The sequence below is a fragment of the Marmota monax genome, unplaced genomic scaffold (genome assembly GCF_021218885.2).
Source record: "Marmota monax isolate L192 unplaced genomic scaffold, Marmota_monax_Labrador192_F-V1.1 WCK01_AAM20220418_F8-fsc00663, whole genome shotgun sequence".
NCBI lineage: Eukaryota > Metazoa > Chordata > Mammalia > Rodentia > Sciuridae > Marmota > Marmota monax.
Genome location: NW_026695006.1, coordinates 170561 through 191402, shown reverse-complemented (window position 1 = coordinate 191402; position 20842 = coordinate 170561). Strand labels below are relative to the sequence as shown.

The 20842-nt window shown below is 38.2% G+C and overlaps 2 protein-coding genes across 2 annotated transcripts; one reads left to right on the top strand and one right to left on the bottom strand.

Annotated features, from left to right (window-relative positions):
- The first annotated feature begins 1087 nt into the window (after positions 1 to 1087).
- On the top strand, positions 1088 to 4317 carry LOC131423540 (zinc finger protein OZF-like). Its single transcript, XM_058573683.1, is given in 2 exon segments — positions 1088 to 2847; positions 2849 to 4317. Coding segments are annotated over 2 exon segments (1383 nt in total). The 5' UTR covers positions 1088 to 1692; the 3' UTR covers positions 3077 to 4317.
- A 5455-nt stretch (positions 4318 to 9772) lies between these two features.
- On the bottom strand, positions 9773 to 15534 carry LOC124081366 (tyrosine-protein phosphatase non-receptor type 21-like). Its single transcript, XM_046427571.2, has one exon. The coding sequence runs from the start codon at positions 15423 to 15425 to the stop codon at positions 11883 to 11885; it is 3543 nt and encodes a 1180-aa protein (XP_046283527.1). The 5' UTR covers positions 15426 to 15534; the 3' UTR covers positions 9773 to 11882.
- Between the last annotated feature and the right edge of the window lie 5308 nt (positions 15535 to 20842).

Genomic DNA, 20842 nt, shown 5'->3' with positions numbered 1-20842 from the left:
CTTCAGAAATAAAACTTCACTTTACATATATTTTTATGGCCATATTGCAAAACTTAAAAAAAATTCTGCTCTGCTTTCTGCTTCTGATTCTCAAATAAACCTTATTAAAAATCTTTCAGAAACACCTAGGCCATCTATTGAATATTGTGCTGCATTGAAATATCCTCCACCAGGATAATTAGTCCATCAACATTAAAGTTATCCTCAAAGAGAGTCTCAAGATATGGGCAAAGTGTCAAAAAATTCTTTGCCAGAATGCAACACAAATGCTCTTGTCCAAGACTTATGTTGTAATTCAGTGATATAGAATTTTGGGGCTTAATCCCAAGCACCACACATAAAAAAATTTAAAGTTGGATGACCTAAAGATCCAGAAATGCCAGCACTAAATGAACAATTAAATCAGCCAATTGAAGAGATTCCTCTGCTTTTGTGTTTAGTGCAAACATTGTTCTTAATATTCAAGACAGGGACTCAATATATGTGCCCATCAATGATTAAATGAGTATAAATATTGTACTTATATACTATTATCATTTAGTTATATAAAATATTTTGTCTCTTAAAGTGTTATAAGATATATATGCAGGACTTTGCATTAAGTAAAATATGGCAGGCAGAGAGTCAGTTGCAGGAGCTTTTGATTCACATGTGGAAGTCAAAAATTTAATCAGTAAAATTTTGCTCACCAGGTACTGTGTTTTGTGTAGGGCTGACATTGTTAGTCAAAGTCTCCATATTTTTATTTTAGTGGGCATAAGAGGGTCAAGAGTTTTGTTTACCACATGGTGAGTGTAGTGTATTATGTTCTTCATAAATACCAATAGAAGGAATACAATACCTTGTAAGTACAAAACTGATAATTATATAAAATAATGCATGTGTTGAATCATTTTAGTCATTTTACCTTGTATAAATAGTGTAAGATACCATAATGTATGTAGTAAATACATAAAGTTGTATTTTCATTAAAAGAAATCATCATATCACACAAATTTAAAACTATAAAAATCAATTTATTATTCTTGATTGCCATATTTTGATTTCATCAAAGTATTATGGCCATAGGCTATGCAAGGTTTTTATAGTCTTTTAAATAGGTTTTTAGGGAAAATTTTATAGCATATATGTGTATAATTCTTAGTAAAATTTTTGTTCATATTTTTTTAAGAGTCCATAACCACTCTAACCTTTTGGAATATTTATGGTATTATCACCCAAAATCTATCAGTTATTTTTATGTCTCTATATCATGGTAGATAAAAACCAGTTTTCAGACACTCTTTAAAAAAACCACAGATGTTTATATATGTTTTACATTTTCCTTATTCTACTGAGAGTGAAGGTAACTGGTAGATATTTACTAAATACAGAATGCTACCTTATGGAGGACAAAAGTCTGTGGATGATAAAAGTAACATACTTTCCTTCTCTCTATTGTATTACTCTACTTAGTGATGTACTACTCTTGGATACTGTGGTCTCTTCAAAAATTTGGGTAATATTCCCAAGGTAATTTTGTCTATACATTTTTATTGAACTGATATATTTCTGGATTAATGATAACTTTGGATTTACTAATCTGCTACACTCCTGATGTACTTATTTTACCTTAACTTCATGTTGTGTATGCAAATATATTTATCCCAATCTAGTATGTAATTTTTTTAAAATTTTTTGTTTACTTCAGCCATGACTACTCATCACAACGAAGAATATTCACCAGAAAAGGGCATAAAACATATATTTCACAAAGTGATAAGTGGGAACTATAGAATTTTTTATCTTGACTATTTACAAGAAAAGAAAATATGGAAAACTATATGTGAGAGTAAACATCAGAAATTATATCAAAAATCAGGCCTTGTTCACCTCCAAAGAATTTATACCGGAGAGAAGCCCTACAAACATAAACAATGTGGCAAAGCTTTTAGTAAAAAAAAAAGTCTTATTTACCACAGAAGAACCCATGCTGGAGAGATGTCCTACCAATGGGCAGAATGTGATAAAGTTTTTAAAGAAAAATCAATCTTTATTAAGCAAAGCAGAATTCACACTGAAAAGAAGACCTACAAATGTAAAGTATGTGGTAAAGCTTTTACTCAAATATCAACCCTTATTTGCCACAACAGAACTCACACTGGAGAGAAGCCCTACAAATGTAAAGAATGTGGAAAAGCTTTTAGTCAAAAAACACACCTTATTTGCCACAATAGAACTCACACTGGAGAGAAGCCCTACAAATGTAAAGAATGTGGAAAAGCTTTTAGTCGAAAAACACACCTTATTTGCCACAACAGAACTCACACTGGAGAGAAGCCCTACAAATGTAAAGAATGTGGAAAAGCTTTTAATAAAAAAGCAGGCCTTATTTGCCACAACAGAACTCATACTGGAGAGAAGCCCTACAAATGTAAAGAATGTGGAAAAGCTTTTAGTCAAAAAGCCAGCCTTATTTGTCACAAAAGAACTCACACTGAAGAGAAGGCCTACAAATGTAAAGAGTGTGGCAAAGCTTTTAGTCACAAAACAAGCCTTATTTGTCACAAAAGAACTCACACTGAAGAGAAGGCCTACAAATGCAAAGTATGTGACAAAGTTTTTACTCAAATATCACACCTTATTTGCCACAGCAGAACTCACACGGGAGAGAAGCCCTACAAATGTAATGAATGTGGCAAAGCTTTTACTCAAAAAACACACCTTATTCACCACAACAGAACTCACACTGGAGAGAAGCCCTACAAATGTAAAGAATGTGGAAAAGCTTTTAGTCAAAAAACAGGCCTTATTCGCCACAGGAGAACTCACACTGGAGAGAAGCCCTACAAATGTAAAGAATGTGGAAAAAGCTTTTAGCCAAAAAGCAGGCCTTATTTGCCACAATAGAAGTCACACTGGAGAGAAGCCCTACAAATGTAAAAAGTGTGGCAAAGCTTTTAATAAAAAATCTGGCCTTATTTGCCACAACAGAACTCACACTAGAGAGAAGGCCTACAAATGTAAAGAATGTGGCAAAGCCTTTAGTCAAAAAACAAGCCTTCCTTGCTACAGAAGAACTCACACTGGAGAGTAGCCCTCCAAATGTAAATAATGTGGCTAAGCTTTTAATCAAAAATAAAACTTTATTTACCACAACAGAAGATGCTCTGGTGAGAAACCTTAAAAATATGAAGAAAGTGATAATGCTTTTAAAGAAAAAGCAAACCTTATTAACCACAAAATTTATACAGAAAAGAACCCCTACAAATGGAAACAATGTAGCAAAGCTTTTAATAAGAAATCAAAACTTTTTCACCACTACCAGGCTATTTATTCTGCAAAGAAGACTACAAATGTAGAGAATGTAGAAACATTTTTAATTATATATCACACATTACTAGACATTCAAGAAAACACACTGGAGAGAAGCTATACAAATAAGACCTTTGTACCATTTCTTTAAGGATGGGTCAACATTTAATCCTCTCCACAATCATCACAGCAGAGAGAAATTTTTGAAATTTGAAAATTGACAATGTGACAATGCCTCCATAAATGATTCACCAATACTCAGCACCTGAGGATACATACTGGTTAGAGAGAATACAAATGGGAAAAAAAAATGTTTCAAAGCCACAGGTTTCTTAAACACTACTGATATTTGGAGACTTCATTGTGCCCAGAAATCCTAAAAAGTTAAATAATATTTCCAAAACTTATTCAAATTTTCAATTCATTGAACATTTTAAAACTCATACCAGTAGTGAACATTGAACATATTTTGTCCAAAATGAATGCCTTATATAACAATAAAATATTTACAATAAACACCTTGACAAATGTGAGAGTATAGTAAAGTCATTACCTATACATTACACCTTGATGTATATGAGGATCAGTGAAATACAGAACTAATTTAAATATAGAAAATGAGTAGTTATCTTTAACTTTTACTTATAATCCCAGCAGCTTGGGGGCCGGGTGCAAAAGAACTTTTAGTTCAAAACCAGCCTGAGCAACTTAATAAGGCCCTAAGCAACTTAGTGAGACCATGTCTCTAAATAAAATATAAAAATGGTCTGGGAATATGGCTTAGTGATTAAGCACCCCTGCATTCAATCCCAGGTACCAAAAAAAAAAAAAAAAAAAAAACGGGGAGGGGGGAAGGGCAGTGAAGAAAGCCAAAGTAAAAGTTTAAAAAAAGCAAGTAAACAAACAAAAAACTTACATGTTTACAACATCTAAGAAATTTAGAAAAATTCAGCAATACAGACAGCAAACTCCATATTGATTTATCGAGTATACTTTGAAATAAAATGGACCTATTTACCAGTGTGGGTTTAACTGACTACAAAATTGGTAATTTAGGAGAAGTCACTTAACTTCTCTGAATATAAATTGTTTATATAATGAGAAAAATAATACCCTGAATAATGTTTAGTATCTTTAAATTAATCCCTAACATACCATAAGATCCTAAGTTTACTTGTAATAAGACCATTCATGTTAATTATAAAGTTTTGCCAAATTTGGATGTAGCCCTGCCTGTGACTTATTAATGCCATGGCATAATTTAGATGTGAGGGTGTCGCGACCCCTTGCCCGCAAGGAAGACGCAACTCAGGAATCTTCTTTCAGCAGTTTATTCAGGCCCTTGATATTTCTTCTTCTCTCCCTCGGATGCCCCTCCCAGCCTTAATAAAGCATCTCAAGCCCCAATGCGAAGCTGCCACGTGGAGCTTTCTCATAGGGTGGTGAAAAACCACGCGCCAACTCTCCCAAATAAGGAGTTGTTTGTCACAGACCACAGCGGAGCCAGCGCCATCTTGTAATGGCGACCATAGTCTGCAGAAACGGCAGAAGCGGCTCACCACATGAGGGTATAGATAAATAAAAATAAAGCATTTTCTATTCTCTGTTGACTAAATTCTCATTATGCAAATGCATTTGTTAAAATACTGTTTCTTGATTTTTGATCAATAACAAAGAGGAGAAAAGATAATTAAGAGACCCTTTTCTTTAGGCTGGATATTATCTGCCTTGGTATTTATTGTGGAAAACAAATGAATCCTCTTAGGTATTCCTAAAACACATTCCAAATACATATTTATCCAAATGTTTCTATACATATTGTATACCCAGATATAGTTCTTGTTCTCTTATTGGAACAATGATAATAACCTTGTATTAATAATAACTCTATATTTCTTCTTGACCACTTTCCAACTTGAGGAACATTGAATAACTTCAGTAAATATTATTATCTAACTTGAGTAAATGTTTCAAGATATGAATTATAACACTTTCCAATGAAAACACTGTAAAATGAAATCCAAGTTTCTTATGATAGCCATTGTGGTTTCAAGCTTTCAAGATGGCCCAGAAATGATCCCTGATTCTTGATATTTTATCCTTCTGTGGATCCTTCTATGTTGTGCCATGTTTGGTTTGTCTGGCCGAGAGCATACATCAGAAATGGTGGTACATTGCTTCAAAAAGTTCTTTCACTTTGAAGAAGGTGACCTACTAAGTTATGAGCAGAACTGTGCAGAGGCTCACATGGAAGCAAGTAAAGTCTTGGCCCAATAACCAGTAAGGAGCTGAGGCTGCCATTACCCTTATTTGTGAGCTTAGAATACACCCATCTGTTGATTCTTGAGATGACTGCAAATTTCGTTTGGTATTTGAGCCAGAACCACCCTGCTAGACATTTCTAGATTCTGACTCAGAGAAAGTACATGAGATGGTTAGTTATAAAATGTTATGTTTGGGGACAATTTGATATACAATTCTTCTTCTCGGGTCCTGAGTGGTAACTTGCTTGCAACAAATAATAATTTTCCCCCTGGATATCTCTAAACACCCTCTGTCTTTTATTTTACATGTTACCCTCTTTTCTCCAGAGAAAGTCAAATAATCTAATTTTGCCACATTCATGTAAAATATAATATCATGTTAAAATTTAACACCTAAAAGAACAGGGACCAGATCATCACATTCTTCACTGTATCTCCTATATTTACTCAGGGTATGACCAAAAAAAAAAAAAAAAAGACCGCCTAAATAAAAATGTGTTGACTACATGAAAATTTGAATAATTTTTTGGAAAATAAAACCAAACATATAGCTCACTTTAGGTATTAACTCTAGTGATGGAGGCCACGCATTTTTACTGTGAGCATTATGTACAAAGGATATCTTTGTTAGTGGAGATATAATCTAGTAAGTTTACTGCATACTCTCTTCTATTTAATGATAAATAGAAGATAGTGTGCAATATACTTACTAGATTTTGGCCACAATAAGACGATCATTGTAGAGAAAGAGATGCCCTTTCACCCTCTGCAGGCCTCTTTTGTGTTTTACCCATCCAGCAATCCAGTAGAGCCCTCCTGGAGCACAGAAATGATGACAACAATTCACATGTATTGTCATAGCAGAAGGAATTCCCCCATAACAGAAAAAACCCTCATATCGATTAGTCACATCAAGAATTATAGGACAAAGTTTTTATAAAATTATACCTTAGAATTGGTAAGAAAGTAAGTCTATAATATTTCTAATTCAAGAGCATTGTGTCATGAATTGATCACCTGGCCAATTTGACACACAGTCATTTTTCATACTTCATCATAAACATTTTGAAATATAAAACTTGAATTAGTTTTGTAATAAATTTTATGACATGTTTGGTTTTCAAACAATGTGTTCTGAGGTAATTTGTTTTACAGTACTTCTCAGTATCTGAATGGTTAACTCCTTTGCATGCTACTCTACTACATATGCCATCTGTCTTTTAGTATAAATCTTGGAATAACCCAAGCTAGATTCTAAAATTAAAATTTTATAGGCATCCAAGAATCTGGTCTTCAATTGATTAACTTCTTTCATTTTTGGCATTTTAGTGTGAACTGCAAAAAAAAACAAAAAAAACAACAAAAAAAAACAGTTCATTATTCCTTAACTACTACAACATGACTATCACTAACTACAGTTCAATTTTCTTCACTTGCTATAAAAACTTACATAAAGAAACCACAAATATACATATCTAAAGTATACATTTACCAAGATTTGGCAGATTTATTTATTTGTGTACTCTAAACTCCTATCAAAATATACGTAATTATTATCAATCCCAAAAGTTCTCTTTTTCTCCTTGTCATTAATTATTTAAACTAGCAAGAATGGTCTCCATGTGCTTGCTCCTGGATTAAATATTCATTACAGACATAAAATCATTGGGTAAAAAGTTCATGAATGAGAAATACAAATTTATTTACCACTAATTATATTAAAAATATAAATACAAGCAGTAAAAATTTAACCACTCACATCTCACCTACTTTGGACACCTAGCATCTGATGTACAATTAAAAGAAAATGTGGTTAAGAAATCCCAAGGTGCTATTATCCTTCAGATATCTATAACCCCTGCCATACAAATAGCTATATCACCTGGAAAAATAATTCCAATAGACAACTTCTCTGACTCTCTTCTTCCCCATGAGTTCCCTCAAACTTCTCCTTTTTGGATAATCCTCTGGACAATTTCAGACTATGAAATTATTTTCTATTATTTTTTTAATTTTAATTTAATTTAATTAATTAATTTATTTTTTAGTACTAATGATTGAACCCAAGGGCATGCTTAACCACTAAGCCACATCCCCAGCTCTTTTATTCTATCTATCTATCTATCTATCTATCTATCATCTATCTATCTATCTATCTCTATCTATCTACATTTTGAGACAGGGTTTCTTTAGGTTGCTTACAACTTTCCTAAGTTGCTGAGTCTGGTGTCAAAAATGTGATCCTTTTTCCTCATTCACCCAAGCTTCTAGTATTAGAGGCATGTATCACCACACCCAGTGGAACATAGTTTCTTACGAAACCCCTGTCCCATGATTGTATCTTCATGACTGATAAGCATCCAAATCCCCCAATTCTTTATACCAGTCCATTTCAACCCCATCACTCCAGAAGCAATCAGTATTTAGTATTAACTGATGACTTTCCTGTGCTAGAATTTTATGTAAAACATATCAGGGTTTATGTTCTTTTATATAAGATACACTTTAGTTATCCTGTTTGGTTATTCATTCATGGTACATTCATCAGTAATGCACTAAAGGACTTTACTGAATACTACTCAGTGTATAAGTAAATTTGCCAGAGTGTATTTATTTTCCTATCTGTAGACTCCAAACTAGAGTTTTTAGTTATTATGAATAAAATATTACTAAATGCTATTTTTGTGACCTATGTTTTCATTTCTCTTGGGTAAAACCTCAGAGTGGAATTTTGGGGACTCAGATTTGGTGTCTATGCTTAATTTCAGAAACAAAAATAAAAAATGCCAGTATATTGGTACCATTTTTTATTCTCAGAAATTCCACATGGGATTCCCAGTTGCTGCACAATCATGCCCACTTGAGAGGTTTTTAACATTTTGTATTTTAGCAAATCTAATAGATGTGTAACAGTATATTACTAAGATATTAATTTGAATATCTCTGATGACTGGTTTCTTTCTCCTTCTTACTGGTATTTTGTACATCTTTATTTGTGAACTGTTTTCAAATATTTTGTCCACCTCTAGAAAATGGGATATGTTTCTTTAACATTAAGTTTAAAAGGATTTTTCATACATTGTTTACCAGATGTTTGTCAAATATTTGTTTTGGAAAATATTATCGTTAGGTGAGTCAAATAAAGTATGACTGTGGACTCTATATTTCAACTTTAAAATTCAATTTGCATCTGACTTTCATATATATATATATATATATAGTTTTATCATACAAAACCTCACTTATTTTAGAAAAACCAAAGCAATCATTTTAAAAAGAAACTGCAGTCTTAGATAGATCTGCCTTAACATATCACAAGTGTTTCATGCAAACCTCTGCTAGAAAATCTAATCTAATCTTAACATTCACCATTTGAAGAAATAAAATTTAACATACTTTCTATTTCAAACAGAAGCAAATATAAGCCTTAACATTAAAACTAGATGTAATATATACAACAAATATTGGTAACGTGAACTGTCCTAAAGGACTTTTAACATTAAAAAGTAGTAAATTTTGTATTTAGTATTGCATAGGAAATTATTTTCCAATTATGAATGTTTTCACCTGGTGCTATCAAATATATTTATATTGGTATAAATACCTCAATGACATAATATAAAACATAATTTAAAAGGCCTGGAATTTTAAAACAATCCTTTTACTCTGTACAGTATTAACCTATTTTTCATTTCACAGTCAACAAAACCAAGAACATAACAGAATTCTTCTAAATAAACCAGGAACATATTAATGGCCATTCTTTACTGAAAGCACTGTATTTAATATAAAAATGATATAAACTTAAAAATTAAAAGAGAGCTCAAGTGTCAAAGTAATTTAGAAGTTAGAAAGTTTCCTTTTAGAATATAGGTGGTAAAATTGGAAGATGGAACATGTGCTGGGAGGAAGACAAGAGCTCGGAAAAGGCTTTGCAGAGGATTCAGCAGAGATGTGAGTCTTTCTCAGAATTATGTTTAGGACAAAGGAGTAAATTTGCAGCATAAATATGTCAGGTAATGTGCAAGAAAATCATAATTTTCTTATTACAAAAATGCTTATTACAAAAATCATATCTACAGCAATGGTTCCAAAGAAGTAGTCTTTTGGTCAGGCAGAAGTATTTTGACAGGAGTGGCAGTTTTGATAGTATTTTTGTGTAGTTTTACTCATAGTGAATAACCTTTACCCATTTATCCATCTTATTGGTTGGAATTAATTACAATTTTTTTTATCATATATTACTCTTTAATTAGATCTTTGTTTTACAATATGTTGTTCTTGTCAATGGGATACTTCAAAAATGTAAGCCTGACAGAAAGCATTTTTTAAAAACGTACCATTGGAAGGAAAAAAAATTGTCATCTTTTATACAATATGGAGATGGGAGATGGAACGTAATCATCTGGGAAGCTCTTTCTGAATATTTTCTTTTCAGTCTATTATTCTTTAACCACAACTTTTAAAACAATTTGAGATTTAAAACTGATCTCTTGTTCCTAAGAAAGAAGTGTGTCCACTTTCAATATCCACTGTCATTAGTACCCTCTGAATGCCCCCCGTAGGTAGCTGTTTCTGGATAAATCAGTTAGACTGGTGCACACTCATGTAGGAAGTCCTGTCTCATGGCTGATGACACACAGTGTTCACAACAGTAAAACACTTCAGGAGGGAGATGGGATTCAGAACAATGCCCAAAATATTGTAATTAGGGGAAATAACCCTAGATTTAACATTTTAGATCTCTCCATTATGAGGAATTAGCCTCAGGGAAAAGGAGAGGACTCTGAATGTACCGATTTGCCCTCACCTACTCAACAGCAGCTGAATAAGGCCACTTCAGCCAGAACCCAGGACAGTACTCTCCCCTTCAGCTCAGCCTGGCTGTCCAGTGGGAAGTGTTGAAATGGGAAGGGCCGGGGCACTAAGTACCTAACACTGACCGAAGGACTGAAGTGAGGAGATTAAGTAGCTACAATTCAAGTACCTTCTGAACACTGCAGCAATTTCTGGTGGCCCCACAAGTTTGGACTATGGTTTTGGGAGAAGAGGTAAAATTATTAATAATAATTCCCTACTTTAAACCAACAGAAAGCCTCTTAAGGTCTTCTTTTAATGATAATATAAATCTGAATTATTTGTGGGGAAAAAAAATACAGATTTAGGTAGGACAACTCCAAGGAAATAGTAAGCCATTGAGAGTGACAGGACTTGACTTCACTAGGGACAGTATGGGATGGGTGCCCACCCTCACCAGTTCCTACTCTAAACCCTGGCATTTCAGTCTGAGTATAGATAATACTGCATTTTTGTACCATCACATGCCACTTACTCTTGTCCTAGTCACCCTACATACTCTTAATCCTTCCCTTAGGAACACTTTTTGAAACAATGTCCATTGTTACTGTTCAAATATCAACCAACACATATATTAAAACTCAGATTTTATCTTTAACATAAAAGTGCTTAAAACCATCCTATGCAACTGTTTTTCACTTCATTTTTTTACCCATAAAATCAAACTCATTTAGGTTTATGAATAATACTGAAAAATTAGTTAATCTGATTCACTTACATTTAAAATAATATGCCTTCATTCCAACTTTCCTTTACATTAACTGACTCACTGCAGTATCTTCATGAGTTGAGCTCATTTGGAAAATATAGAAGGTACAAATATATAGAACTTTTACGATAAAAAATTTTTGAATATAAAAATGCTTTCTATGTTTCAAAATAACACTTATAGATTTTCTTTAGAGTTTTGGGCTTAGTGTCCAACCCATTAAGTACCCAAGGTTTTGTTGTTATTGTTTTAAATAACAAAGGTAGTAATATGGTTTTAAATACAAAATCATACAAGAACCACTCAAGTTTGCGGATCTTCCCCACAGAAAGTTCAGTTTCTTGCTAAGAAAACCCCTAAATACTTTAGTCATTACATAAAATTCCATTATCAAAAACTAGTTTAAGATACAAATCTACAAGATAGAAATCTATGCGCCTTAATGATTGCCAGAATTGCCCAGCATAGCTTCCGTAAAATAGAGAATTGTTTAAAAAATACAATCTCCAAAATGTGTGCAAGTACTGCAAACTGGACAGACCAGGCAACACCCTCAGCACCGAGTCCTTGTTCTTCTGCACCTCTCCCAGGTCCCAGCCCCTCTGCAGCCTCATGCGCGCCACTATTCATACTGCACCGCCAGTCGTGATGGATCTCGGTGCCGATCAGGTGTCCAGGAGAAAGTATGAATTAGGCAAGCACTTTGTTTTAGCTGTAAACGCTTCCCATGATGGGTCCCCGTGAGAAGGTCTGGGAGCTTAGATGAGCCTGGAGCTTTTCAGGAACTGAATGAGAACTCTGTACAGAAACGTGTACTGGCAGAGGGTCTGCACCAGCATCATTCTCTGTTGCCTCAGCATGTCCAGCACTATCGGGATGTCCAGGACCTCATTGTGTTCCAGACAAGCAATCATCATCTCTGACAAAATGACCACACCGGTTCTTCCTACCCCAGCACTGCAGTGGACCAGCAGAGGAGGGTTGGGGCTTTTTGGTTCACTTGTACTATTTGTATGACGTCGAACAGATTGGATCTCCTCAAGGTATGACAAAAATCCCTTGAGGTCCTCAGGACAGCCATGCTTAGGCCAGTCTGTGTACTGGAGATGCCATACTGTCCTCTCTTGCCCCGTGAGAAGGTGCTTCATCTTCAAGCCTGTGGTGGCATAGCAGCCAGAGTCTGTGCGGAACCGGGTTGTGATCTTAAATCTTCCATAGGTGACAGTGTTGTGCCTGGAACCAAGTCGTGGCCAATATCTAAAGCTCTTCTCCCTTCCACCTTCCTCTTCTGCTGTCACCATTGCTATAATTGCAATTCCCTGTTCCCATACCATCTGCCAAAAATCCTGACAGGTATTCTGCAATGGCCCCTGTGTGGCAATATAATCCCATTCAATTCCACTGATAGAGACCTTGATATGTGATACATTGATGTAACCCGTGTTGTTCTCCTTGGTTGGGACAAGCTCCACTCTTGCATCATCATAGGGAAGGACATCTTGGAATCTATTTCTTTCTGCATTTTCTGGGAGTCGGGCTATTGAGCATTCTCCATCAACTAGTCGTTTTTTAAGAATTCTTTCATATTCTGTGAATACCATTCCCTGTTCTAACCGCTGTTCCAGAATTTTACACCTTTCATCATTTGTCGCTCTGGTGGATACTTCCTTTCCTTCATCAGGTAGAGGCAATCGAGACAAGGAGAGTCCATTGAGGGCAGCCAATTTAAGGGGACCAATTTTTTTTGTATCTACTCGAGTCTTTTTCATTCCCCCCAGGGGCGGGAGCCCTTGCACAGTGTTCTTCTTCCCCGAGAGCAGATCTGACACCGGCCTCTTCTTCAGAGAGTCCCTCCTGGCTCGGTACCGCCCAGATGTGGTCAGGTCAGCCTCGGACATGGAGGGCGTCAACAGCCCGTCCCTTCGGGGCCGCCGGGCTTCCACGGTTGCGTGGACGTGGCCACCTTCCCTCGCCCTCTGCTCTGCCTCTGCCCCGTGGGGCTTGGGCTCGTGAATATGCAGAGGCCCTGGCAGCGGGGTGCCCGCTGCACAGGGGCAGCCGGGCAGCGGCTCGTGGGTGTAGGCTGCGGGCTGCCGGGGCTCAGGTCGGGGCTCAGGCCGTGCCAGGACGGCCCGCGCCCCATCTTCCTCCAGCTCCTCCTCCTCCTCGCTGCTGTGTATCAGCATGGTGGCATCCGAGAGAGACTTCTTGTGGCCATATCTCCCACCTTCCTGCTCTTCGGGCTCGTCCGGCTTAGTCCGCTCAGCGAAGACGCCGGGCTGGCGCCCCGCGGCAAGGGTGCGCGGCGCCACGTCTGCGGCCGAGGCCGACATGGTCCTCTCCTTGAGCCACAGTCCCTCCAGGCCGTGCGTGAGCCCCGCGATCTCGATGCTGTTCCTCTTCTGCAGCTGGGCATGCCGGGCGGCCGTCAGGGGCTCGCTGACCTCCTGCAGGGAATGGGCCACGGGCAAGCTGTCCTCCTGGAACGTCTGCACCGAGTGGTGGACCCGCCTGGTGATGAGATCCGGGTTGCTACTGCTTAGGTAGAGGTGGCGCGACAGGTCTGGGGTGCTGTTGGCCGGCCTTGGGTACGGGTAGGACGGCGGTGGGCGGTACACCTGGGTTTTCATGATGTTGGGAGCCGGGTAGTCCTGCGCCTGGAGCTGCACGTTGGTCAGCTCGGGCACGCTGACAGCGCCCACCACGGGCCGCCTCTCGGCAGGGTAGGGGTAGGGAGACTGGCTGTGGAAACTGTAGTTCAAATTGAATGGGTAGTGGGCCGACTGGGGAGAGGCGAAGTGCGCGTGCTCCCGAATTTCAGGCTGGCTGTAGACCAGGGCATCCGGCCTGCTGTATGCATAGGAATTGCCGATGTTGAGGTTTCTCAGCGAGTGGCTCTGCCTTTCGGCATGCACCAGGCCTCTGTTGAGCTGCTTCATCACAGTCTCGTAGTCTGGGGTCGGGCGGTAAGACGGGGGTATCAGGGCACTGTGCCGATGAGTGGGGATGTAGTCGGGTCTCATGACATCACTTCCACTAATACTCGGGTTGGAGGACATAGGAGAGGGCTGCAAGTACGCTTGAGGGTTATTTAAGGAACTGGTGCTGTGTGCTCTGTAGACACTACCATTACGGATTCGACCATTGAGGTCAATTTGGGCTCTATCCAAACTTGTCTGGGAGTGACAATAATATCCATTCTGGTTGGGCACAAAGAGGTTATCTTGGGAAGAAGCATATGGCTCTGTATAATGTCCATTATAATGCAGCTGGGGCCGGGGAGGCATCACATAGGGCTGGGGTTTAGGCAGAGACAACCTTGAAGATGACCTCCTCCTGATTGGGTTCACTGTGATAGTCTGAGTTTGCAAGTTACACTGGTTTAATCTGTAAAATTTGTGTCGAGCGACACACAGTCTCCATACATATTTTGCTGTTTCCATGTCTTCAGTTTGAAACTGGATGGTCTCCTCTTTATTTGCCAGCTCTAATGCAAAAAAGGACTTGTTGTGGGACATGTTAGCAATGTCCTGCCACCTAAATATCACAGGAGGCCTTCCGTTCTTGTGTTTCACAAAGATACCTTCAAGACATGCTCCAGTGGCTATGTCACTCCCTTGGCTGTCCTTGGCAGGGTAGCTCTCTTCTCCATAGCCATCCGTTCTCTCTACCTCCTGCAAGTACAGCATTTCAGCATCAGGAGCCGTGAGCCCTCTGTATTTTTGATGTAGTAAGGCCACTTTTTGGCTTGCTTCTTCCAATATTTTTTCATCTTGTAACCATCCCACAGGAAACAAGGCAAATTTTTGAAGAAAGTCCTGGGATTCATACTGATCAAAATCACCAAAATCAGCTTGAACGGCTAAACCTGCTAGCTGAATCGCTTGTTCCAACGTACAAGGAATGTTTCCCTCCAAGATATCTTTCTTCAGCTGCAAGTAATACTGATACCTGGTAATCTCCTGCTGTAGCTGTAAAACTGAAGGCACATAAAACACCACTCCAAAATAGACAGTAGGTTCCAATGCATATTTATCCAGTTGCTTCTTCAAAAGTTTCTCCAAATCTACCCATCGGCGCTGATTTTGCTTGTTGTAGTACCAGAGGCTGAAGTAAGTGACCTCCTGCAGCTCCAGTCTTTGGGCCACAGCTTCCAGGCTCTCCTGGCCAGTGCTCTCCACAGACAATGTGAACTCCACAAACTCGTTATTGAGCAGCTGGATCCGCGCAACCAGGCAGCTCTTGCTGGACACCGTGTAGCGCCGGGTGCGTTTCAATTTCAATCCAAATGGCAGTGGCATCTTCTCCCTTCAAGAATGGAGGGGCAAAGAAGGAAAATCCCGCGGTGATGACGTCGGGAGAAAGCGGCCCTCTCTTGAAGGGATGAACTCTGTCCAGTTTCGCGCCGCTCATCCAGCAGCTGCCGCCGCCATTAAAAAGCAACAGAGTCTCCAAAGGCCAAGAGAAGGGAGCATACACGCCAGCGCTGCACCCGCGCCCGCATCCTCGGGGCCGCGCGCCCGCTCAGCGGCCCGCCTCCCCGGGCCCCGCTGCGCGGCCGCCGCAGCCGCGCCCGCACGCCAGCCCGTGCCGCTGCGCGCTCATGGGGATCGCCCGCCTCACTTCCTGTCTCCAAAAACGCGGCCCGCAGACCATTCCCCTGGGCAGAGTCCCGCGGCAACCAGGCGAAGGCCCAGGGGACGCCCGCTGGCGAGGAGCGCCGCACGCAGAGGCCCGCGCCCGCAGGGCCGGGGGCGGCAACGAGACGGACGAGCGGACGCGGGACGCGCGGGCGGAGCGGCGGAGCGGCTAATTACAATTTAAATATCAGCTAAAAGGGCATTGAAGGCAGAAAAATATCAATGGCATTTTTAAATCACTTACATTATTTGATTTTTTCCTTTTTAAACCAATAAATCTACATAAAACTGTCTCTTCATAAATATCTGTAATCATGGTATATTAGTAGTGACTGATTTATGAAATATGCTATTATTACTTGTCTCTTCATGTAGTTATAGACTATGAATGTGCTGCTTAGCACTTAGGTATAATTTTCAATGATCTCTACTTATTTTATTTCTCTATGCCACTTTTTATGCCAAGCTCCAAGTATGTGCCTTAATTACTCTGTGTATCAAGGTAAGATCCATGTCTTATTTCTGGAACTTTCTTTCAAGATCTGTGCCTAAAAGAGAATATGTACAGAATGATTATCTAGGTAGAAAAAGGAGAAAAGAAAAAAATTCTATCTACAAAATAAAGTAGATAACTCATATTATTTGTATCATTTAGAAACCCACTTTTGTCTAAAACTACAGTGCTCCTAGTATATTTTAGCTTGAACTGGTTTTGAGAAACAAAATAAATTTTGGGGCCGGGGAGCTGGTGATTTTTCACAATCTCAGGAACCTAGTGAAGAATGGTGGAAATAAGTCAGTACCTTTCTTGTTTGAGGCAAATCTGATAATTTGATCCTTATTTCTATTTTTAGAATCATAGATACACCTTTATACCCACACTGAACCACTTAACTTTTTGGAATTCTTTTGTGTTATTATTTCTCCTTCTTTTTCTCCTCCTCCTCCTCCTCCTCCTCCTCCTCCTCCTCCTTCTTCTTCTTCCTCTTCTTCTTTTATTTTTTTTAGTTGTAGTTGGTACAATGTCTTTATTTATTTATTTTTATGTGGTGCTGAGGATTGAACCCAGTACCTCACACATGCAAGGCAAGTGCTCTACCACTGAGCTACAGTCCCAGCCCCATTATTTCTTCTTAATAAAATAAAAAGGGAAGAAGAATGCTAGAAAGATAAATAATTGATTTCATACAATTTATTTCTTAAGACAAATAATTATTTTTTTTTTCAAAAAGTTGAAAGTTATTAGAAATAACCTAAGGCAATTTTCTCTTTTGCTCAGGACAGTACACTATAACTCCAAGTCATCCCTCTCTAAGAATTAGGCTGTGTGCACATATATAAAAATATGTGTTAAAATGCCCCAAATGGCTTATGAAGTTTAAAATCCCAACAGGAGCTCAAATCTCTCATTTTTGTTCTTTAAAAATACAAAATCTGGAATTTGTGTACTTAAAAACATTTGCTGAACTGTAATTTAAATGACCAAAAGAAAATGAAGAAACATTGAAGGAGTTATCTACTATTAGTCATAGAGAGCTAAAATAATGAAGACATTACATTAAATGTATTTTTCATCATTCTCAAAATGTTTCATGTTTGTTATCAATATATTAATCAAAGTTTTTATCCACTTATTAACAAATATCTTAGTTTTTATTTTATTATAGAAATATTAGTAATAATGGAATATTAATAATTTAATGCTCATACATGATAAAGTATGAAACATGTATTTAAAAAGCTATGGCTTTAGCTGGGTGCTATGATGCATGGGATCCCAGGAAGCAAGAAGTCACAAGGCCTCCCATGTTTAACTGAGGCAAGGAAAAACAGTATGTACTTTAGTGGATTAGTGAGAGTCTTGATTTTTTTTATTTAAAACCTATGAAGTTATTTACAAAAGAAGGAAAATCTGGAATCAGCTTTCCTAGACTCACAATGATAGCCAAATATTTTTTTTTCTCAAAGAGAGAAAAACTTTGAGCCCTTTTAAAGTATAAGTTCTCTGTATTATGTGTATTTTTGCATCATTGTAACTTGGGGAGCAAGACCTCACACATAATTCCCTTTTGAAACTCATCAGCTCTGCAGCAAAACAAGCCAGCTGGGGTCAGTAGTTCATCACGCTGTTGTTTTTTCCCCTGCCCAGAGTGTTCAGCTGCAATTAAAAATTAACACCTGAGATTAGAGTTGTAGCTCAGTGGTAGATCACTTGCTTTGCATGCATGAGGCACTGGGTTTGAAACTAAGCACCACAAAAAAATAAATAAATAAAGATATTGTATCTATATACATATGTAAATAAACAAACACATGGGCACTGGCTTTGTAGGTTTGGTAAGAAGGCAGGTGAATGCCCAATGCCTGGCCTCCAGGTGACTGGCCTGGAAACAAGGCAAGCACCCAGGTTGACCTTGGTTTGAGAAAGGCTGTCATCATGTGGCCATTGCAGATATTTCTCACCAGTGAGCTAATGAGCCCAGACACACAGTTTGGTTTTACACTGTTCTGAGCTCTCTAAATCTTCTGTAATGATTGTTATTTTCTGCCTCCATCCAGGATGCAGGCTCACGATATTGATTAACTTCAGTTGGAAGAAAAGAGTGTTCTAATGCTGCCATCCAGGTCCAAGTCTTCTCCATGGCACCTGCCAGGCCTTCTGTGAGCCTCCATGAAAGTGGGCAGTGATACATTGACAAATACACAAGGGGCTGAAACACCATTCCTGTTTGTATAGTTTTTATTTTTTATTTTTTTCCCTTGGGTCATCACTTGTCCATGTGGCAAATAAAATCACATCATTTTTTTTTCAATTTTCCAACTGGCAAGCTTGAGTTACATTTATTTTTTCAGCAATTTAGATATTATTTTCTTCCCTGGGTCATACTCAGATTTTGGACTAAGTATTGTGCTTTGTTGTTCCCTGAAGTCTCCAAGCATTTGCCCAATCAAGGACCTAGGAATTAAACCAAAGACTCTGTGTCTAATAGAAAAAAAAAAGTAGGCCCTAATCTTCATCATGTGGGATTAAGCCCCAAATTCCTTAATAAGACTCCTATAGTGCAAGAATTAAACATAAGAATCAATAAATGGGATGAAATCAAATAAAAAGTTTCTTCTCAGGAAAAAAAAATTGAGGTGAACAGAGAGCCTACATTCTGGAAGCAAATTTTTACCCCTCACACATCAGATAAAGCTCTAAACTCTTGGGAATATAAAGAACTCAAAAAGCTAAGCACCAAAAAAACCAAATAACCCAATCAACAAATGGGCCAAGGACCTGAACAGACACTTCTCAGAAGAGGTTATACAATCAACAAATATATGAAAAAATGCTTATCATTTCTAGCAATTAGACAAATGTAAATCAAAACTACTCTAAGATATCATCTCACTCCAGTGAGAAGGGTAGCTATTATGAAGACAAACAACAATAAGTGTTGGAGAGGATGTGGGGTAAAAGGTACACTCAAACATTGCTGCTGGGACTGCAAATTGGTGCAGTCCATATGGAAAGCAATATGAAGATTCCTTGGAAATTTGGGAATGGAACCACCATTTGACCCACCTATCCGTCTTCTTGAACTATACCCAAAGGATTTAAAAACAGCATACTACAGGGACACAGCCACTTCAATGTTTATAGCAGCACAAGTCACAATAGTTAAACTGTGGAGCCAACCTAGATGCCCTTCAGTGGATGAACAGATTAAAAAATGTGGCATATATACACAATGGAATTTTACTCAGCATTAAAAGACAGTAAAATCATGGCATTTGCAGGTAAATGGATGGCACTGGAGAAGATAATGCTAAGTGAAATTAGCCAATCCCAAAAGAACAAATGCAGAATGTTTTCTCTGATATGAGGAGGCTGACTCATAGTGGGGTAGGGAGGGGGTAGGAATAGATGAATTCTAAATAAGGCAGAGGGGTGGGAGGGAAATGGAGGGGGCAGGGGATTAGCAAGGATAGTGGTATGTGATAGACATCATCATCCAAAGTACATGCATGAAGACACGAATTGGTGTCAACATACTTTATATACAACCAGAGATATGAAAAATTGTGCTATATACATGTAATAAGAATTGTAATGCATTCTGCTGTCATTCATTTTTTTTAAAACTCAATTAAAAAATAAAAATAAATAAATGAATGAATGAAGTTAAAAAAAAACCTGGGTTGACACAGACTTGTTACTAAAAATTTCCTTAATGTGAAAAAAGAATAAATAATAGTCTCTCAAGTCAAAGGGAACTACTGTGATGTCTTCACTAGGCTCTCTCTTTAAAATAGAGAAGAAATGATAATTCTCTAGAAGACAACCCCTAAATAAGAAGCAAACCAAATTTTCAGAATGCAAGAAGAGATTTCATAAAGTTCTATCATGGGCATTCCTTTGTTCTTACACATGCTGCTGAGATATTTGATATCTAGAAGCCTATATTTTTCTCATCTATAAAATTGGCAGTTGGATAATGGCTTAATGGGGGATATTCATATAAGTAGGTGCTGTGCTTCCACAGCTGACAAACACCTTGAAGATAATGTTTAACTATTATCTGACACACTATCAATTTTCTTTCAGAATCTTATAACCTTCTCATCACGGGCACTTCTTATGCTCGAATTCGGGACCCCCAAAAGACCACCAGAGACCAAGATCGATGTAAACAGCAAAGAGGTGTTTATTATGAGCTAGCTTGGTCCTCCACGCACACACACAGCAACTGGTGACGCTAAGAGGCCCCAAGCCCAGGGTTTGCAGCAGTTTTATACATTCTTTGGAGAAGTCAGGGACCCCCACATACATCATAGCATCTCTTAGCAAATCTTCACACACCGTGGGAAAATCAAATAACAAAATAAATAACATGATTAGCACATTCACTGGTGGAAACAAGTTGGGTAGGGGTGATTGGTTACAAGAGGGGGATTCATTTGAACTGAATTGGTTTAAGTCAAGAGGGGTGTTCATGCTGAACTACATGGTTTCCCAACACATTATCAACCACCATAAACTACTGGGAGGGTCATCTGGCATCCCAGGTATTTCCCTGTCTCATGCTGATTGG